Genomic DNA, 22,519 nt, shown 5'->3' with positions numbered 1-22,519 from the left:
CTATGAACCTGCTCTCCAAGTCTCTTTGATCAATAAAACTCTCCAGGGCCCTATCATTAAAATCCTGCCCTGATTTGCCTTACCAAAACATAGCACCACCTCACATTTAGATTAAACTCCATCTGCCACTCCTAAGACCATCAGCCTATCTGATCAAGATCCTATTGTACACAGATAACCTTCTTCGTTATATACTACACAATTTTGGTGTCATCTGCAAACTTACCAACCTTGCCTCCTATACTCGCATCCAAATCATTTATATAAATTACAAAAAGCAGTGGACCCAGCACTGATCTGTGGTACACCACAGGTCGCAGGCCTCCAGTCCAAAAGCAACCTCCACCACTACCCTGTCTCCTATCTTCTAGCCAATTTTGTATCCAAATGGCTTGTTCAAACCTTGTTAAGCAGTCTACCATGTTGAATGCCTTATCCATTGATACCTTCAATCCTCTTTGTCACTTCTAAAAACTCAATCAAGTTAGTGCAAAACAATTTCCCATACAAAAAGCTACTGTGACTATCCTCAATTAGTCCTTGCCTTTCACCCCTTATTTCATAGTGTATCATGAAATTAAGTTTCAGATTCACAATTGTACAGATGGATTGGAGATGTTCCCACAGAAAAAGTCAAGAAAAAGGGTGTAGAAGTTACTGAAATTTTACCATTCTGCAAGACTGAAGTCAACTTTAAGGCAAAAGTAGTGAGATCAAGTTAGACTCAAATGCTGAAAAATATAGTCACAATAGTTGAAACCAGTTGGTTCATGAGAACCTGTATCCAAAATAAGAATCCACTGTCAACTACCTTTAACATTATACATTTTCACCAGAGGACAAAACGGCATTTGTTACAATCACAAATGCCATACAGGTTATGGTTGAGGCAACAAAATACCAAACTTTAGTATTCAAAATGTTGCCGATTGATATAAACATCAAAAAAGAAATGACGGATGCTGAGAACAGTAGGTATAAGTCAAAGGGTAAAGTAGCACATTATTTGTGCATTAAAAAAAGTATTGACTGCAGTAGTCAAAAATTAGGAGTATTTTCAAATTCTGGACGTTCACAATTCAACAATATTAGCCTATGTTCATAAAGTGCACCATAAACTAGACAAGTTTAGGAAAGATAACCAAACAAAACAGTCCAGAATAACTTAGGAGTAGGCCATTCGCCCCTTTGGGCCTGCTCCAACATTTGACAACGTCAGTTTGTAGTCTCAACTCTGCTTTCCTGTCTGCCCATTCCATAACTCTCAACTCCCTTGGCCATCAAAAAACCAATTTGCATAGTCATAAATAAAATCTGATAGATCCTCCTCCTTTGGAGGTTGTTAAAAAAATTACAAAAGATACAGACAGGTTAAGTGAGTGGCATTGATCTGGCAAACAGAGCACAATGTGGAAAAATGTGCAATTACTCATTTAAGAGGAAGAACAAAAAAAACATACATTATCCAAATGGTGGGAGATTACAGAGCTCTGATATGCAGCATCCAGTTTGCCTGATGCACGAATCACAAAAGGCTAGTGTGCAGGTACAACAAATAATCAGGAAAGCTAACAGAATGTTATCATTTATTGCAAAGGAATTTGTATAAGCAAGTAGGGAGGCTATGCTTCAGTTATACAGACGTTGGTGAGACGCGACAAAGGGTTTCAACCTGAAACGTTGACTTTCCTGCTCCTCTGATACGGTCTGACCTGCTATGCTTTTCCAGCTTCATGCCTATAGACACTGGTGAGGCCACATCTGGAACACAGCTTATAAAATTGGTCCAGAGATAATGGGAACTGCCAATGCTGGAGAATCTGAGATAACAAGGTGTAGAGCTGGATGAACACAGCAGGCCAAGCAGCAGACGAGCAGGAAAGTCATTTTCTGAAGAAGGGTCCAGACCCGAAACGTCAGCTTTCCTGCTCGGCCTGCTGTGTTCATCCAGCTCTACACCTTATCTCTCATAAAATTGGTCACCTTATTTAAAATGAGGATGTAAAATGATGGAAGTAATTCAGAGAGGTTCACCAGACAAATACTTGAAATGGATGGGGTGCCTTATTAGGCAAGGGTGGGCAGAAAGGGTATGTATCCACGAGTCTAGAAGAGTCATAGCTGATAATCAAGGAACCAGATCCTAAAAGAGGATGTCTCCTCTTCATGAATCTAGAACCAGGGTCACTGCTTAAAAAGTCACCCATTTAAAAGAAATAACAAGATGAACTTTTTCCTCACAGTGTCACACAATACCAGGTTATAACCCAACAGGTTTATTTGAAAACACAAGCTTTCAGAGACTCACTCCTAACACCTGAAGGAGCGAGGTTCCAAAAGCTTGTGTTTTCAAATAAACCTGTTGGACTATAACCTTGTCTCATGTGACTTCTGACCCAGCCCATCCAAACCAACACTGGCACTTCCACATCTTTCTGTAAAAGCAGGGGAACCAGAGTCTCTGAATACTTTTAAGGGAGGGGTTGATAAATTCTTTAAAGCAACAGGGTGACAAGGTTACCAGGGATCAGCAGAAATGTGGATTTGTGGTTATAATTAGATTGGCCATTACCTTAAATGGTGGAACAGGCTCGAGGGGCTGAATGACTATTGCGTTTATTCACATGATCTAAGGAACAAAAATTCCAAAGATCAACCATCCTCAGCAAGATGGAAAGAGAGACCTTTTATTCTTAAAGTGTATCCTCTAGCTCTGGTCTCCCAAGAGGAAACATCCTCTCTGCATCCACCCTATCGATAGCCATAAGTACCATACTTGCATGGTATTTATTGTTTCTTCTGAACACCAGTGAGCCTGCACAGAACATGGTCACCTTTTTCCTGATAATGCCTTCATTTTGAATCTGAGCTGCTTCTAGTATAATGATATCCTTTTTTCCCAAAAAAGAAAAGTAGGAGACAACACATTAGACATGGACTCACCACAGTCCTGTAGAGCTATAGTACAACGTCTCTACTTTTATATTTAATTTCTCTTGAAATATACATCAACAGACCATTGGTGTTTCTGACTACCAGTTGTATCTGCATATTAATTTTTAGTGATTCATGTAGCAAGACACTCAAATTTTTCTGTAACAGTGAGTTCTGCAATCTATATAAATAGTTTTCATCCTCGTAAAGTGGACAGGTTCACATTTTCAAACTATTACACTCCAATTATGAAATTGTTTGCCCATTTCTTTGTCCACCTGCTTTTTGAGATGCTCTTCTTTATAGGTTTTGCACTTACCTTTACTTTTTCTCTCCTTATGTGGCAAAATGAACAGTTTTCATTCATAGACCAGTCAGTCACTTCTTCAGGTTCACAGTCTTCAAACAAAATAAGTGCAAAAATGCTTTAATGATTCACCAGAAACCAAATATAATTTCTGTAATTACTAAAAACATTAATGATATTTAGTCAAGAAAAAAACAGCAATCCTGCAGCACTATTAGCCTTAACGCAAGCATGCTTTTTTAAATATTTTCCCAAATGAACCAGACCTACAATGTCTTAAATTACAATCAAAATTGACAAGAGGGAAAATTGCAATTAATACAATGTTTGGGTCAGTGTCAATGCCAGTGAAGTACTAGAAGAAGTTTCTTAATCACTCCTTTCCAAAAAACTGATAGATAGCAGCACAAAAATTCTCTGAAATAGAAGTGTACTTATTGGCTTAGAATGTCCAAGAAACAGTACAATGTAAAACTTATACAGCAAATCACACAACTTAGTTCTCCGATCTGTTAAAATTAATTTTCTATGAAATCTTGGTCAGCAAATACATCATACCGAGCTTAAACGTGGATCAGAAACCTCAGTAATACAGCCAACACCTTACCAACCATACAGCTGGCAACTTCAGAAAAGAGGCCTATATAAAACATTGGTTTGGTTTTACGAGGCAAGTGGCCAATCTGTTAAACTTTTGTTAAATTTATTCATGGATGTGGGTGCCACTAGCTTGACCAGAATTTATTGCCCTTCCCCAATTACACTGAGGGCATTTAAGAGTCAACCATATTGATCACATGTGGGCCATACCAGGTAAGGACAGCAGATTTCCTTTCCTAAGCAACGTTAGTGAACCAACTGAATTTACCCCTGACAAATCAACATAAATTTCATGGTCATTAGACTCTTCCTTGCAGATTAGTAATAAGTTCAAAATCTATCATATGCCATGGCAGGATTTGAACCCAAATCCCCAGAACATTATCTGGGTCTCTGGATTAATAGTCTAGCAATAACACCACCAGGCCATGGCTATCCCCGAATGACCTAATTGCAATCACAAACATACAACTGAAGATCAAAAGGCAGCATTTCCTAGGACTCTTGACTTCTCTCTCTGTTTCTGTCCCAGCTATACGAGAAAGACCACACAATTCAGGGCCAATGCCTACCAAAATTGCAAACAGCAGCTCGATGGAAACAGACTATGAGGAATCAATCAACACGTATCTTAGGCATATAACCAAGCAAGGCTCAGCCAGATCCAGAGATGAAGGTTGGTTTCAACAGACATTAGGGGGCCTTCTGCTAGCGCCTGTTTCACCTAGCTCCTTCTCAGTCATACTTCTTAGCAAAAATTCGATATTATACACTTGGCAAATTTGTGTTTGTTTGAGTGGGTCAAAAGTTCAAGACAATTTGCTGTTGAAGTAAGAATCATGAAAAAATCCACTTACTGTTGTCACAAGAAGATTTTTGCATGGACAAAATCTTTCGCATCCAGATAATTAGTTGCCTTACCACAACTGCTAGCTCTTTATATAATGGGCACACTTTTTATAACACTCTTGATGAGGCTCAAACACAATGGAGAGTGTGGTAACCCCAAGGATGTTGACAGTGGGGGATTCAGAGATGATAACACCACTCAAAGTCAGGGGATGGTAGTTAGATCATCTCTTACGGGAGATAGCCATTACCTGTGGCGCAAACATTACTTGCCACTTGTCATCACAAGCCTGGATAGTGTCCAGAACTTGCATTTGTTGCATTTGAAAATGGACTGCTTCAATATCTGAGGAATCGTAATGGTGCCGAATATTTTTGAATCATTGGTGAACATCTACACTTCTGACCTAATGGTGCTGTGAAGGTTCATTGGTAAGGCAGCTGAAAATGGTTAAGCCTAGGACACTACCCTGAGGAACTCCCTCAGCAATGTCCTGGAGCAGAGATAACTGACCTCCAACAACCAAATATTTTCTTACATGTCAGGTATGACTCCAACAAGTGGAAAGCTTGCTCCCAATACTCAATGATTCCAGGTTTGCTATGGCTCCTTAATGCCATACTCAGTCAAATGCAGCCTTGATGTCAAGGGCTGTCACTCCCATCACCTGTAGAATTCAGCTCTTTTGTCCATGTTTGAACCAAAGCTGCCGAGGTCAGTTAATTTGCAGGATACATTTTGTAAACAAGTTGGACATTAGTTGAGTTGTACTCTTTCCTGTTAACTACAGAAGGACTGGTTCCTTCAGCGAAGCCCTCAAAAGTAGACAGAGGTACTAACTTCATTATCAAAGTTAGGCATAATAAAACAAAAATAATCAGAACAGAAAGCCTCTGAACAATTTAGATAGTGATAAATCTGTCCTTTTAAGAAAGCATTAATACAATGATAGCATTGCTTGAGTATGAATTCTACATAACTCTACTGATTGATGTTAAGATTCAGGAATATCAAGATTGTCATGAACTCTAGACTGGTGGATATTAATTAAATGTCTGGTTCTAGAGTGCTACGGATGGGGCAACAAATTCTGGGAAGCTTTGCTGTGGCACATAGCAATGGTGTAATAATCACATGCCAGAAACTCAGACTGTCCAGGGAGGTATCCACCATGGCGTGGGATTCCAAAACATTTCAGGACATTTTTTCCCCCAAATCTAGACAGATGACAGAAACAGCTCAATATTTGAGGAATGCTTCAGTAATAGATGACCACTGAAATCAGATATCTTGAGTTGGGTAGATGGCAACGTGCAAGCCCACGAGATACACAAGTCTGGCCAGAAATTGCACTTGTAATCATAGAAACAAAGAAGATAGGAGCAGGAGGCCGCCATTCAGCCCTTCGAGCCTGATCCGCCATTCTTCGTGATTATGGCTGATCATCTGACTCAATAGCCTAATCCTGCTTTTTCTCCATAACCTGAGATCCCATTCACCTCAGGTGCCACATCTAGTCACCTCTTGAATACGTCCAATGTTTTGGCATCAAGTCATGGAGTCACACAGCATGGAAACAGACTCTGGTCCAACTCATCCACACAGACCAGACATTTCAATCTGACCTAGTCCCATTTGCCAGCATTTAGTCCATATCCTTCTAAATGCTTCCTATTCACATACCCATCCAGGTGAATTTTAAGTGTGTAATTGTACACGCCCGCACCACTTCCTTTTGCGGTTCGTTCCATACATGCAACACCCTCGCCATGAAAGAGTTACACCTCAGCTCCTTCTAAATCTTTCCCCTCACTTTAAACCTAAGCACTCTAGTTTTAGATTTCTCCACCCTAAGAAAAAAAAGACCTAGCTACTCATCCTATCAATGCCCCTCGATTTTATAAACCTCATCCTCCAATGCTCCACAGAAGAAAAGCCCCAGCCTATTCACAGTCTCTCCCTATAACTCAAACTCTCCAGTCCTGGCAACATCCTTGTAAATATTTTCTGCACTCTTTCAAGTTTAACAACATCCTTCCTAAAGAAGGGGACCAGAATTGTACACATTGTATTCCAGAAGAGGCCTCTCCAACAACCTGTACCGCCACAACATGATGTCCTAACTCCTTTACTCAATGCTCTGACCAAAGAACCAAGTGTGCCAAATGCCTTCTCACCCTGTTCACTTGTGACTTCACTTTCAAGGAACTATGCGCCCGCATCCCTAGGTCTGTTTGGCTACACTCCCCAGGGCCCTACCATTAAAGTCCTGTGCCGATTTGCCTTACCAAAATGTAAGGCCTCACATTTATCTAAATTAAAACTCCATTTGCGGCGACTCAGCCCACTACCCTATCTGGTTAGGGCCCCATTGTACAGAGAATCTTTTACTGTTCACTGTACCACCTATTTTGGTGTCATGTGCATTCTTATTATCCATACCTCCTATATTCACAAGCAAATCTTCTACATAAAAATGACAAAAAGCAGTGAACCCAGCACCAATCCTTGTGGCAAATCGCTGGTCACAGAGCTTCAGTCCAAAAATCCTTTACCACCACCCTGTCTCCTGCCTTCAAACCAATTTTGTATCCAATTAACTCCCCTGGATCCCACGTGGTCGAACCTTATTAACTAGTCTACCATGTGGAATGCTGAATGCTATGCTGAAGTCCATATAAACATCTACCGCTCTGCCTTCAATCTTCCTTGTGACTTCTTCAAAAAACTCAAGTTAGGTGAGACGGTTTCCCATGCACAAAGCCACTGCATATACAAAGGTTCAAACTCCCTGACTGCCTTTCAGCCACAGCATGCTATTCACTCATTAGGTGGCAGACTCAATTTGACACCTCACATTTTATGTATTGGTTCCTTTTAATTAGGTACTGCCTACTTGATCTGTTGTACAAGTTGTATGTGTACTGAAGTCTAAAAACATTCACGCAGAGCAAATCCTGAATATTGGACAAAAATGTCAGCTACGACTCCCACAACTTTTGTAAGATTGAGGTACCAAAGATCAACTTCTTTGAGAACGTAATCTTCAGGCTACAAAAGGAACAAATGGTTGATGACTGTGAATAAAGCCTTCTCGGCTTTTTCCACCAGATACTTGGCATTAATTTCTACACAAAAGCAATGCCATTGGGACTGCAGTTATGCATGCTAGAGCTTAAGTGACTATGACAATTAGATTACATACACATTTTCTTTAAGAATGCCAGTATTCTAATGGCAAAGGGTACAATTAAAGTTTTTTTTTCGAAAAAAAAAGTTCAATAATTTCACCTTTCCATATGCATTAAGGCACATATATGAGGATTAGCACTAGTTTCCAGAGATAACACCAACTGTACAATTGCTTACAATATGCCCTCCAAGAACAGATTTCTGGGGCTAATTGGCAAGTGAATAATTCATCTAATGAACAAAGGCCATTTTTTCATCTGTGCCTAATGGAAAATAGAGGCAATTTCGGCAAAACTAACAAAAATCTTTTAGTAATATTACAAAAGCATTGTTTTAAATGTCAGCTTTGCAGGAGTTTTTAAAAGATTAGTCAAGAGAGTATATAAAAGTTGCTTATATTGTGCCTTTAACGTAGTAAAATCTCCCCAGGTACTTGAACAGGATAATTACAAGCCAACATTTGACACCAAGTCTTCATGAAATACCAGGGCTTTTGACGAAAGAGGTAGGTTAAAGTGCATCATAAAAGAAGAAGGAGAGATAGAGAAGCCGCCAGGTTTAAGGAGGGAATTGCATTTGGAACTATAGCTACTAAATGAAAGCGACCAATGATACAGCATTAAAATCTAGAACCCACAATCTGATGTGTGCAGGTAGAGGTTTTCAGGTAAGAAGGGACAAGGTCTTGGAGGGATTGCAAAGCAAAAAGATGAGAATTTTAAAATTAAGGTGTTGCTTAACACAGTCAGTGCAGATCAGCAAGCACAGAATGATGGGTGAATGAGGTTTAGTATGAGTAAGCACACGTGCAGGGTTTTGGTGATCTCAAACTAGCAAGGTAGAATGTAGATGGCTTTCCAAAGAGTGCTTCTGTAAGGATCAAATTATGGTAACAAAAGCATGGATGAAGTTTACAGTAAATAAGCAGATGCAGGGGTCAAGTAAGACAACAATATGGATATGGAAATAGGGAATCTGAGTGATGCTGAACATACAAAGAATAGAAAGTTATAGAAGGGTGAAATTTAAGGTGATAAAAAAAATGCTGGTCTGGTCTCAGACATATGCCAGGCAGAGGGACAGAGTTGGTAGCCTTAGTGTCTTAGGGTCATACAGCACAGAAACAGACCTTTTGATCCAACTTATCTACTCTGACCAGGTTTCCCAAACTAAATTAGTTCACTTACCCACATTTAGCTAATATTCCCCTAAACCCTTCCTATCCATGTACCTATCTAAACACCTTTTAAATGTTCTAATTGTGGGGTCAGGTGTGCGTGCACATGCGCATGTTGTGGGGGGCCGCTGGGCTTGAGTGTGGATCTGTGGCGAGTCGGAAGGGTTTGGGCCGAGTACAGTTGAAAAGTGTCAGGAGCGTGGGGAATCAGGTCAGGTCTATCAAGAGTGTCACTCAGGCATCTGTGTGATGTCAAACTAAGCCAGAGGCGGAGAGTCAGTGATGACTTAGGGCTCTGTTTAACAGTAACTCAGTTTGCCTCTAAGTTTTCCTAGGTAGTTATGAAGCTCAGTCAGTCAGAATCCTCCAACTTTAACTCACAGCTGGGGATGTTTGGGGTCCCAGATGCTGTGTAATTGCCCTTTGGAACTTCAATTCCCAGGGCAATGCCCAGGAGAAAGTAGAGTCTGAACTTTTACATTATCCCAATGTGCAAGTCCAGTCTGCACAGTTTGCAACTATCTTACCATTACAAGAGCTGAGCCTGTGTTTCCCTACATTAGTTTTGAATTTGCCCCCTTCGACATTCCAGATAATTAATTGGGTCTTTTTAAAAAAAAGATACAAACAGTAGTCCACCTAACCAAAGTCAACTTCACTAACAGAGTATAGGAAGAAAAGTCAGTTATAAATTATCACGTTAAAAAATTTTCACCCTAAAAAGTTAATCCACACTTGGAAAACTCATTCAATTAAATCTAGCCTGCAGCAAATGGCTGACCTCAAAAACAAGCTATACCATGCATCAGCTCCAACTAAAGCAGGATGAGCATCTGTTGGAACATTTCACTATTTTATCTTTGTTTATTACCAAACCGTCAATATATCTGTGCAACTGTACTTTAATTTTCCAGTAAGCACCAAAGCTGAACATACTGACCCACACAGGATAAAAGGAGGAGATCTATTTTAGCAAAGGCAAGACTAAGCTGACAAGTGAAACTTCTGCCTGGAAGCAGTACAGGTATCACAATTATGTGCTTCATGGACAATGCACCATTAGAAGCTGATGATCTTCACTGTTGGCATAAAAAAGAACAACCAACTGAATTTTGACAAAGTTCTGCTGCACCGGTTTAAAGCTGCAATTAAACTGCATTTGTAATGTTGCGCTCAGTACTTCATCTCAGGAATGATGCATTGGCCCTGGGAAGGAAAGATCTTCAATTGACCAGAATGACTTGTGCGATTACAAAGGTTACACACAGACAGCAGCACAGTGGGACACAGTACAAAGTAATCCAAAGGCACTGATTTTAACTCAATTAATACATCTGGAATAATAAGCAAGTTCAGTAAATGGTCACCATGAAATAACCAAAACATCATAAACACCCATGTAGTTCATTCATGCCCCTTATGGAAAGAAACCTGTCATTATCTTTACTCATTCTGGCCTACATCCGATTCCAAACCCAAGTGATATGGTGAATTTTAAATTGCTCGTCGACTTGATGACAACCTGCTCACTGATATCAAGTGACTACAAAAAAGTCTAATAGATATGAAACTATAAAGGCCACTTGCATCTAACTGGATTACAGAAAGAAAAAAATGCAATTCTGCCCAGTTGAATCGTTAAATATCTTCTCAATAACACTAGGGGTGTCAGAATTGGGAGAGCAGTCTCAGATCATACAGCAGCAGACTGACATGAATTATACCTTGCATGCTCTAGACCTTCCGTCACCATTCTTAAGTATGTTTTAACCCACCAACAGAACAGACGAGAGGTGGCAGTACAGTGCTACGCAGCTGGGAATGGTCCTTTACAGTCTTCAGTGACTCCACATCACATGAAGGGCTTCAGGACAAATGTGGAAAGGAAACTACCTGTTGCTCTCTCAGCTAAGAAACAGTGTTCCTTCCTGTTGAAACAGTATTTAAACTAGATAGATTTAAAAACATCCATCACAAGCAGCTCTCTCACACCAGTACTTACTGAATTAGCCAATCCTAAGAATTAGCTACTAGACTGGACCTACAGCAGACAGTGGGAAAACAGATAAAACCCACTATACTTCTCCCTCAATGTCCCAGATGCACCTGACCATGACAGCACTAGTGGAAGTGGGTACCAAATACCCTTTGTGGAGATGAAGCTGTTGAAACTGGGTATTGTATGGCTGCAACATGGTGTTAAGTGTGATAGACTCAAAAAAAAGGGAGCAGTCCAAAACCTAGCACTCTTCATACATTCTGGCCAACAATAACAGCAACAAAACTGTATTTAACCATAAATCGCAATCTGCGATTTGCTGGTCCAGCATATCCCTCACTCTGCCATTACCATCAACCCAAATTATCAAATCTGTTTCAATGAAGACAGTATTGCCACAGCAGCACCAACCCTACCTAGAAGTGAGACACCAGCCCAGTGAAGCTACAATAATGGACTACATGCATGCTCAACAGTGGAAGGAACATGCAATGGACAAAGGAAAGCAATCTAACAACCACAGCCTCAGATCAAAACTCTAGTTATGAATGATTGCAGAAATTAACCAATTAACTAGCTGAAGAGACTCTGCATGTCAACACAAAAAAGCATTTGCAATCATTTACAGTCAGAAACTGCTGAATAGGTGATCCACTTCAGCCGAGGGACATGGATTTGAATCCCACAATGGCAGATGTTGTAAACTGAAGTCAATGAAAATCTACAATGAAGAAGCTAGCTTAATGGTTACAATATAACCACTCAAACACACATCCGATTCACTAATATCTTTTAGGGAAGGAAATTTGTCAATCTTACCTGGTCTGGCATATATGAAACTCCTGACACACAGCAATGCAGGTGACTTATAACTGCCCCCTGGTCAATTAGGGATGATGATCAATACTGGTCTAGCCAATGACACCCACTTCCCACAAATGACCAGTACAGCACAGGAACAGCCCCTACGGCCCACCATGTCTGTGCCAACACATGATGCCTTTTTAAACTAAAAACCTTTTGCCTTTATGTAATCCATACCTCACTATTCACTGCCTATTCATGTATCTGTCAAAATGCCTCTTAAACATTGCTATTTTAGCTGCTTCTACCTCCTCTTCCAGGCACTTACCATCCTGTGTTTTAAAACAAAATTGCCTCATTTCCTTTAAATTTTCCCCTTTTTACCTTAAGCCTATATCCCCTAGGAATTGAAATTTCTACTCTGGGAAAAGGACTCCAACTACCCGTGCCTCTGAATTTTGTAAACTTCTACCAGCAAGCCCTTCAGCCTCTGACATTTTACTGAAAATAAATCAAATTTGTCCAATCTTTCCTCATAGCCAACACCCTTGAAACCAGACATACCCTCTCCAAAGCCTCCAAATCCTTTTGGTAGTGTGGCGACAAGAACCATATCCAATATTCAAAACATGGCTGAACTAAAGTTCTGCATAGCTTCAATATGACTTGCCAATTTTTAATACTCTATGCCCTGATGAAGGCAAGCATGCCATACCCCTTGATCACCCTATCCACTCATGGTGCCACTGACAGTGAACTGTGGACCTGTACGCCTATACCTCTCAGTATTTAAGGTTTTGGAGTAGATTTGTAGCTCAGGTTGTGGATGTTGAGGTCGTTGAGGTCGGTTGGCTCGTCGAGCTGGTTTCTTGTGTCGCAGAAGTTTCGTTACCATGCTTGGTAACATCCTCAATGAGGCGTCCGATGACGCGTCGGTGTGTTTTCCCACCTGGTTTTTAAACTCTGGGGTCAGTTGAGATGGATTGCCTCACTTCTGGTTTTCCTTCGTAGTGGAATGTATACGAGGTCGAGTTCAATGTGTTTATTAATAGCATGCTTCGTGGAGTGCCATGCTTCTAGGAATTCTCTGCCTAGCTTGTCCCAGTCAAAGTGGTGGTTCTTCTTGTCCATGTGGATTGAGGGGAGTGAGTATTGGTCATGTCTTTTTGTAGCCAGTTGGTGCTCATGTACTCTTGTTGTTAGTTTCCTTCCTGTTTGTCCAATGTAGTGCTGCTCGCAGTCTCTGCAGGAGATCTTGTAGGTGACATTGGTCATGCTATTAATAAACACATTGAACTCGACCCCATATACATTCCACTACAAAGGAAAACCGGAAGTGAGGCAATCCATCTCAATGCACCCCGGAGTTTAAAAACCAGGTGGGAAAACACACCGACGCTTCATCGGAGGCTGCACTGAGGATGTTACCAAGCATGGTAACGAAACGTCTGCAAAACAAGAAACCAGCTCGGCGAGCCAACCAACCTCAACACCTCTTAGTATGTTAAGGGTTCTGCCATTTACTGTCTTCTTCCCTCCTGCACTAAACCTTCCATAACGCATCACCTCATTTGTCCAGATTAAATTCCATCTGCCATTTACCTGCCCAAGTCCCCAGCCTACTAGTCCAATAATGCTTCAAATTTAAAAGTCTCGACCTTGATCATCACCATGGCTTTGCCACTCAACTGTAAACTGCGCAGACTAGTTTGTAAATGTGAGGAAAATTCAGAAATCTGAAGTGCAAAGGGACTTGGGAGTTCTAGCCCATGATTCTCTTAAAAAAAAAGAGAACTTGCAGGTTGAGTTGGTAGTTAGGAAGGTAAATACTATGTTGGCATTTAATTCGAGAGGACTAGAATAGAAAGTAGGAATGTAGTTCTGAGGCTTTTTAAGGCTCTGGTCAGATCACATCTAGAATATTAGAGCAATTTTGGGCCCCATATCTCAAAAGGATGTACTGGCCCTGGAGTGGGTTCACGAGAATGATCTCAGGAATGAAAGGCTCAATGTACGAGGAACGTTTTAGGACTCAGAGTCTACATTCGATAGTGTTTAGAAGCTTCAGTGGGGATCTAATTAAAATTTACAGAATACTGAAAAGCCTGGATAGAGTGGACGTTGGGAAGATGTTTCCATTAGCAGGAGAGACTAGAACACAAGGGCACAGCTTCAGAGAAACAGAGATGAGGAGAAACGTCTTCAGCCAGAGGGTGGTGAATCTATAGAGTTCATTGCCACAGAAGGCTGTGGAGGTCAGGTCATTGAATATATTTAAAGTAGAGATAGATAGATTCTTGATTGTTAAGGAGATCAAAGGTTACAGAGAGAAGGCAGGAGAATGGGTTTGAGAAATGTATCAGCCATGATTGAATGGTGGAGCAGACTTGATAGGCCGAATGGCCTAGTGTCTGCTCCTACGTCTTATGGTCTCCTCCAGTTCAACACCTTCTGAGCTCTACGTGTGGCCTCTGGCACATTCCCAGTGACTGCTTTCAGCTGTCTGGGCCACGAGCTGTGAAATTCCCTTATTAAACTTACCTCTGCTCTCTATTGAATCTGCACAGTGTGGAAACAGGCCATTCAGCCAAACAAGTCCGCAATGACTGAAGAGCATCCCACCCTTATTTTTTATAATACTTCTTGAAACCTACATTTTTGGCCAAGCTTAATGTCCCCTTGCTGAACACATTTTCAAGAGTCAGATGGAGTTACTTCAATGTAAAAGATTCAGTTTGTGAAACATCCTGACCACGAGTGTTCAGCTAGAAATCTGAACTAGGTATAGAAAGGTGTAAAATCCAAAATGTCAGTTGCAACAGTGAAAGAAAAAAAAACCAATCACTTTGCAGCTCATAGGATTGGATGTGAAAAGCAGTCAAATTAACCTACAAATTAGATGGTGAAGGAAAATTTCTCTGGATTGTTATTAACTGGAAAGCAATTGTATTGGTGAGTAGATGGGATTTTGTTTTACCAGGTATTTAAAGTCTATTAAACAGTGTTATATGTAGACAACATGGTTTATTTTATTTCTTTTGCATAATAAACTTGTTACATTGTTGAAACCAAACCTGCAGCCTTGCGTGCTTATGTTAGCAGTAAAAGGCCACCATATTTTAAAAGAAACAAGCCACATTTCATTCTGGAAAGTGAATTGTCAATTCTGAAATAGATTGGTGCAATTATTTTGTTTCGAAACCTAGTCATGAGTCTTAGATGCACACTCAGTTTTATCTTGAAGCATTGGCAAAACTGGAAGCTGAAGACCTTTATCAAACTGGAAAGTTGTCTTCATGCAAAGTTAAAGAAAAGTAAGAGAGAATTGTTGAAATAGGTATGAGGCTTTTAAGAGGCAGAGTTCAAAATTCAGGAACCTTCAACTTTTCCTGAGTTGAAAAATAAACTGAAGAGCCAGAGCACTACAGGAAATAAAATAGCTGGTATTTTGGTGGCAGGGTGGAACATGAGGCTTTAAAACTTAGTACAGGACCAAACAGGATCCCTACTTTATACATACATATTGCGTAATGCATAGTCTAACGGTAGTGGAGTTGTAAGTATGGCCTGACTATAGCAGCTTTAAACTTCTAATGATAAAAAGAAGAGTTAATGTATAACAATACCACACAATCAACAGTAGAGAAGACAAAGGTAGAAGGCTCCTGAATTTGGGAAAAATTTTGATTTCTTCAACTGGCTGTCAGCTCTAGAGGCAACAGCCAAGCACAGAAACCGACACTTTGGCCCAACTCATCCGTGCTGACCAGACATCCTTATCTGACACGGTCCCATTTGGCCCATAGCCCTCCAAACATTTCCTTTTCATCTAGCCATCCAGATGACTTTTAAATGCTGAAATTATACCCACCTCCACCACTTCCTCTGATAGCTCGTTCCATACATGAACCATCCTCTGCATGAAAAAGTTATCCCTTAGGTCCTTTTTAAATCTTAACCCCTTCATCTTAAATCTATGCCCTCTAGTTTTTGGATTCCCTTATACTGGGGAAAAAGACCTTGGCTAATCACCCTATCAATGCTCCTCATGATTTTATAAAGTTCTACAAGGTCACCCCTCAGTCTCCAACACTCCAGGGAAATAAGTCCCAACCTATTCAGTCTCTCATCATAGCTCAACGTCTCCAGTTCTGGCAACATCCTCGTAAACTTTTTTGCACCCTCTCAAGTTTAACAACATCCTTCCTATGGAAGGCTGACTAGAATTGCACATGATATTCCAAAAGTGGCCTCACCAATGTCCTGCACAATTCGAACAGCGAACAGTACAGCACAGTACAGCACAATACAGGCCCTTCAGCCCACAATGTTGTGCTGAACTTTTACCATAAACATAAAGGTCTATCTAACCTCCACCGCTACCTTATACTATCATCCATGCACCTATCTAATAGCCGCTTAAATGCCCGAGGCCTACTCCACTACCCTCTCCGGAAATGCATTCCACGCCCCTACCACTCTCCGAGTACAGAACCTACCTCCACTCACTTTAAAACTATGCCCCCTTGTAATAGCTACCTCCACCCTACGAAAAAGTCTCTGGCTGTCCACTCTATCTATACCTCTATCAAGTCACCTCTCATCCTTCGTTGTTCTAAAGAGAAAAGCCCCAGCGCTCTCAAACATTCTTCATAAGACCTTCTCTCCATTCCAGGCAACATCCTGGTAAATCTCCTCTGCATCTTTTCCAATGCTTCCGTATCTTTCCTGTAATGAGGCAACCAGAACTGGACACAATACTCCAGATGTGGCCGAACCAGGCATTTGTATAGCTGGAGGACAGCTTCACGGCTCTTGAACTCAATCCCTCTATTAATGAAAGTTAACACACCATACGCCTTCTTAACAATTCTATCCACCTGGGTGGCAGCTTTTAGGGAACTGTGGACATGAACCCAGAGATCTCTCTGCTCCTCCACACTGCCAAGAATCTTTCCGTTAACCCTGTATTCTGCTTTCAAATTTGTCCTTCCAAAATGAATCACCTCACACTTTTCAGGGTTAAACTCCATCTGCCACTTCTCAGCCCAGCTCTGCATCCTATCAATGTCCCTTTGTAACCTAGAACAGCCCTCCGCACTATCCACAACTCGACCCACCTTCATATCGTCCGTGAACTTACTAATTCGCTCTTCCACTCCTACATTCAAATCATTTACAAAAATCACAAATGGAAGAGGACCCAGAACAGATCCTTGTGGTACACCACTCGTAACTGAGCACCATGTTGAATATTTTCCATCCACTATCACCCTTTGTCTTATAAGGGTCAGGCAATTCTGAATCCATTCTGCCACATTTCCCCCTATCCCATGCCTCCTTACTTTCTCCATGAGCCTACCATGGGGAACCTTATCAAACGCCTTACTTAAATCCATGTATACCACATCCACTGCTCTACCTTCATCCATGTGTTTGGTCACCTCTTAGTGCCTCACAAACCTTACTGAATTCTTTGATCTACCCCTCACAAATCCATGCTGACTATCACGAATCAAACTGTGCCTATCCAAGTGATCATAAATCCTATCTCTCAGAGCCCTTTCCAATAATTTGCCCACCACTGAAGAAAGACTAACTGACCTGTAATTTCCAGGGTTATCCTATTCCCTTTTTTTGAACAAAGGGATGATGTTTGCCTGTCTCCAATCTTCCGGCACTATACCCGTGGACAGTTGCAACGTGACATCTCAACTCTCATCCTCAATGCACTGACCAATGAAGACAAGCATGCCAAATGCCCTCTTCGCCACCCTGTCTACCGGAGACTCCACTTTCATGGAACAATGAACCCGCACCCCTGGGTCTCTCTGTTCGGCAATACTTCCCAGGGTACTACCATTAACCGTACAAGTCCGGCCTTGGATTGCCTCACCGATAAACAACCCTCCACCACCATTCTTCAATAAAATTTATAGTTACCGCTTTTGATCACTTTCTCCAGGATTCAGTTACTAGTTTCCTTCATGCCCAGTTCAAACATTCACATTAAAAAGCAAGCAGTTGCTGAAATGATAGAAGCATATCCACAGCCCAAGTTTGCACTGTTGCAATTGCTTCTGTAAATAATACAGGCTTGATTCAAATAAGTCAGCATGTGTTAAAAGGGATCTCAATTTCAGCTGTGTATCCTTCATTACCCAAAAGACCGTAAGTTTTTTGCTCCTTTACATATGCCAACTGGACTGATTTTTTTTTTTATTTCCGACTCCATTTCCATACGTGGCATTTAAAAAATTTAGTAAAATAAACAGTAGAAGCAACCCTTTGGTAGCACTTCCATCCAAGACAGTTCAAGGGCTTGGGACTAAAACAAAGTGGAGACTAAAGTGGGGACTAAAAAAGTCTTCCAGTGGAGCGCATGCATCCAGACAGACCTACAACCAATTAGGAATACTATTCCTGTCTAGACAGGTGAGTTAGGTTTGGCTTCACTCAAGACAGCTTTGGCACAGCCCAAAGTACTAGAACTAAAAGGGCTGACATCAAATTGAGGTACTCAAGCCCTACCGGTGCAGTATCTCCAACTTCAAAAAGCTGGGATTTTTGGCAGCTTTTGCAACTGACTGAGAACGCATTTCAAAAACAAAATGATTTTCATCTGCTAAACAAGGGCTAACTCCCAAGTACTAGCCACATAAGCTTTCAAGGCATATGAAGTAATTTGCCTGACTGGTATGTCCCAAATATCCACTACATAAATCTCAAACAATACTGCATCAGAACAGTCCTGGTGCTTGTCACTATTTACAAGGAGGAGTGCAGGATGCTGGAGCTTCATTTCTAAATCTCTACAAAGGCTTACAAACCAGAGCAAGATTTTTTTGTTCACCCCAAAGACCTTATAATACTAGCAAATTAACTCTGCTGCAAACTATTTGTACAACAGTAATGGCATGGGGTAGAATTACCTTATGAACTAGAATCAAAATATTCTGGAATTGAATATGTTCTCTGCTGAAGACTCCCCAAACCTGGTTGCAAAAACCGATAGTCTTTGGTTACAGAGTCTTAAGTTTTATTTCTTCCTTTCATTAAGCGAGTAACAGCTAGACAAATGTAGCTTTCTCTCAGCTTTTTCAGCTGATATCAGCTGACTCAAGTGACCAGATCACTATAATTCAGTATCACTACATTTCACTTGAGTATACCAAATGCTAAAGGTTATGTTTTTAAAAAAATTTAGTAACAAAATTATATATGAATGATGCAGAATTATGATGAGTTATGCAAAATTCCTGTACACAGCACAAAATCACTACATGCACAAAGTGTAGAAATTTTGGGGAACTGTGGGAATGTGCACCACAGTACAAACTGTTTTGCCTCAAGATAAATCAGGAAAAAGGAAATGGAAAGTTTAAGTACTGAAGCCACGTCAAATGCAAGACCCGAAAAGTGACATTTAACGTTTATGCCGCACAAATGCCAGGCAATGACCACCATCAATAAGAGGCACTCTAATCATCAGCAATATCATCACAGAATCCTCACTGTTAAAATCTTGGGGCAGTGGGTAGAAATACTGGTCCACTATCTACAGAGCACAAGTCAGATGTTTGATGGCACGTGCCCCAGTTTATTGGATGAGTGCAGTTCCAACAACACTCAAAAAGCTGGTCACCATCTAGGACAAAACCACCTGCTTGACTGGCACCTTATCCACACACTCTACCACCAATAGCAGCAATGTGTGTCATCTGTACAACTTCACCAAAACTCATGACGACTACCATCTAGAACGACAAGCACGGCACATAAACCAGTTCCCTCCCAAGCTAGTCACACAGAACATAAACAGTACAGACCTTCAGCTCATTATGGTTGGTGCAGACATACCATTCTAAACTAATACCACCTGCCTGCACAGGGTCCATATCCCTCTAATCCCTGCCTTTGGGTATCTAAGTGCCTCTTAAACAATGCTATTGTAAGGGCTTCCACCACCTCTCCTGGCAATGCATTCTAGGTACCTACCATCCTCTGTTTTAAAAAAAAAGTGTCTTGCACATCTCTGTTAAACATTCGCCCTTTCATTTTAAATCCATATCCACCTAGTATTTAACATTTCCACCCTGAAAAAAAAGCAACCAACTACCCATCCTATCCATGCCTCTCCATTTTATCAGGTCATGCCTCAACCTCGGACACTATCGCAAACAATTAAAATTTGTCCACTAACACAGTCCAGTCCAGACAAGATCTTGGTAAATCTCCTTTGAACCCTCTCCAAAGCCTCCACATCTTTCTTAGTATTGTGACCAGATCTGCACACAATACTCCAAATATGACCTAACCAAAGTTTTATATAGCTGCAATGTGACTTGCTAAATTTTATACTCAATGCTCCAACCATTTAAGGCAAGTATGGTGTATTGCCATTCAGTGTCACTGGGTTAAATTTCTGCAATTTTCTCCCCAAGTGCCTTGTGGCTTTACTTACAGCAGAGAGTCAAAGTGGCAGCTGACCACCACCTTCACAAAGGCCACTAACAATGACCGATAAATACTGGCTGAGCTAATGATGCTCATGTCCCAGGAGCGAACAAAACAAAAAGGAATAGCAACAAGATGGAAATAATCACACAAAATGTGAATCGCGTTTTAGAAATACTGATTCATTTGTATGCTTACATAATATAATTGCTACTACACTGAAAGAGGGCATCACAGTAAAAAGGCTCTTAGTATATTATCCTTTTAATGGATAGTTAGGAAATAGCACGTGGAGAAGACAAAACATGCTACCAGTTGGATGCATACAAACTAGAATCAGATACTTGTGCATTTTCCCAATAAGGTACACTTCCAATAAATCAATAAGTTAATTGAAGCGCCAGCATCAAAAGTTAGATATCACTTAGGAAATAAGCAAATTAGCATGGTCAGGAGTGGTGGTAGTGGTAGTGGTGGGTGAGTAAGGAAGGAGAGAACAAAAAAGCTTGAATTATTAAATTCTTAAAATTAACTGAAACCTGCAATTACATTTCCAATCAGACCCACAAAAACAATTAAAATTCCATTACAGCATAAATCACAAAATTTTTAATTTGCATCTAATAACTAAATTTGTTCCCATGGTCATATTCAAAAAAACATGTTACCATCAAATAAACTGAGGTCTCTCAGTAACCTTGGTCCATAAAGCCCTTCCAAGATGCTTTCGAATCCTGTAATTAAAATGTTAATATGTTAGCTCAAAAAGCAAAAGAATATATTGACACAAAGTATTAAATGAACTTTATTACGGCCAAGATACCAACAATAATTCACTCTATGTCTGAACACAATTTAATGTTTTTCTGCAAGTATAATTAGTGTTTCAGCTAAAATTATAATGTTCTTACAATGCTGTTTGTGGTGCCAGCAACTGACAAGTGAGGTGCAAGAGAGTGAGCTTCAAGCATTCATGCAGTTTGGGTAGTACAAGCAGCTGATTTGTGCTTGCAGAGTCAAAAGATTCCAACTTCAGCTTGACTCAAGGTTTGGATTGCATTTTCCAGACCAACACTTTGGGAACTGAAAACAGCTGCATTGTTAGCTCTACTCTTTTTTGGAAGAGACATTACAAGGTAGATATAAAGATTTAATTAACAATATTCATATAAATCAAGAACCTCTCAATGTATTGATGAACGTTTATCCTTTATTCAAGATGACCAAAAGAGAATTATCCAAGCATTCTCATTTGCACGTAAACTGGCCACTATATTTGCCAAAGAAGTGATCCATTAATTGTGACATTCTTTAGGATGCTCAGATTTCTTTACAAATAACTTTTCCTGAAGTTGGTTCTAAAATTCTGCAACTTGTAGTTCATCAGCTTAATATACACAGCTGAACCATAACAGCCGCTGCAGCTGAAATGCAATCCTGCCACATTAAGAGAAATCTTTGAGCTGCGTAAAGCTCTGGACAATGTACATAAAATTACACGTCTATATGTAAACATCCTCTTCAAAGCCAAACAATTTGGTCACTTCAGTCCAAAAAAAAACTGACTATACACATAGATGTTGGAAACTTTCAGAAGACAGAAGCATTCCACAAAAATAATCATTTTCGGAATCTGAAGCTGGCAACCAGCACTGAAAGGAAGTGTGCTCTCTAGAATACCTTCCCAGTCCTGTGGAATCAAAGACAGTGGAGGAGGGTGAGATTCATGTAGGAGAAAGTGCTAAGAGGCCCTGAGGAGTAGAAGAAGAAACCAAGTGCAACAAAAGCCACAAGAGGGTAAAGATAACTATAATGGGAAGGTGTTACAATTCATAGTCTATTTTCAGAAATCCAATTCCCTTCTCCAAAACAGCAATATTTGGAGAGAGATAAAGACAGGTGATTGATAGCACAGTTCAAAGTGGAAGTGGAGCATGAGACAGTTAGGATTACCATTGGTAAGGAAGTGGTGAAGGGGTTTGCTTGACTTCAGTGATCACTCAATGCATGCCAAAAGAGTCAGAATGCACATTAGTAGACTCTTACTCGATGGAAACCAAAAGAACAAAAAAAAAATCAGTTTTTGATCCTCAAAGATGGTTTAACAACAAATTGTTCTATTGGGAATTTGGGTATTTGCATAGGGTAAGCGCCTAACACTAAAGGTGCAGGGCTGGACGAACACAGCAGGCCAAGCAG

General features: G+C 40.5%; 1 protein-coding gene across 6 annotated transcripts in view; it reads right to left on the bottom strand.

The window, feature by feature from the left end:
* lcorl (ligand dependent nuclear receptor corepressor-like) overlaps nucleotides 1-22,519 on the bottom strand; it is a 112,121-nt gene that overhangs the window by 66,329 nt on the left and 23,273 nt on the right. For all 6 annotated transcript variants that reach the window (XM_048596657.1, XM_048596652.1, XM_048596687.1 and 3 more), the window contains exons 2-3: nucleotides 20,989-21,054; nucleotides 3,254-3,333 (exon numbers count right to left, since the gene is read on the bottom strand). In XM_048596657.1, coding sequence (XP_048452614.1) covers nucleotides 3,254-3,333; nucleotides 20,989-21,054 — 146 coding nt within the window. The remainder of the gene's footprint in view (nucleotides 1-3,253; nucleotides 3,334-20,988; nucleotides 21,055-22,519) is intronic.

This window comes from Rhincodon typus, chromosome 1 (assembly GCF_021869965.1).
Source record: "Rhincodon typus isolate 14 chromosome 1, sRhiTyp1.1, whole genome shotgun sequence".
In the NCBI taxonomy this organism is placed as follows: Eukaryota; Metazoa; Chordata; class Chondrichthyes; order Orectolobiformes; family Rhincodontidae; genus Rhincodon; species Rhincodon typus.
This window is presented reverse-complemented; position numbering and strand designations above follow the sequence as displayed.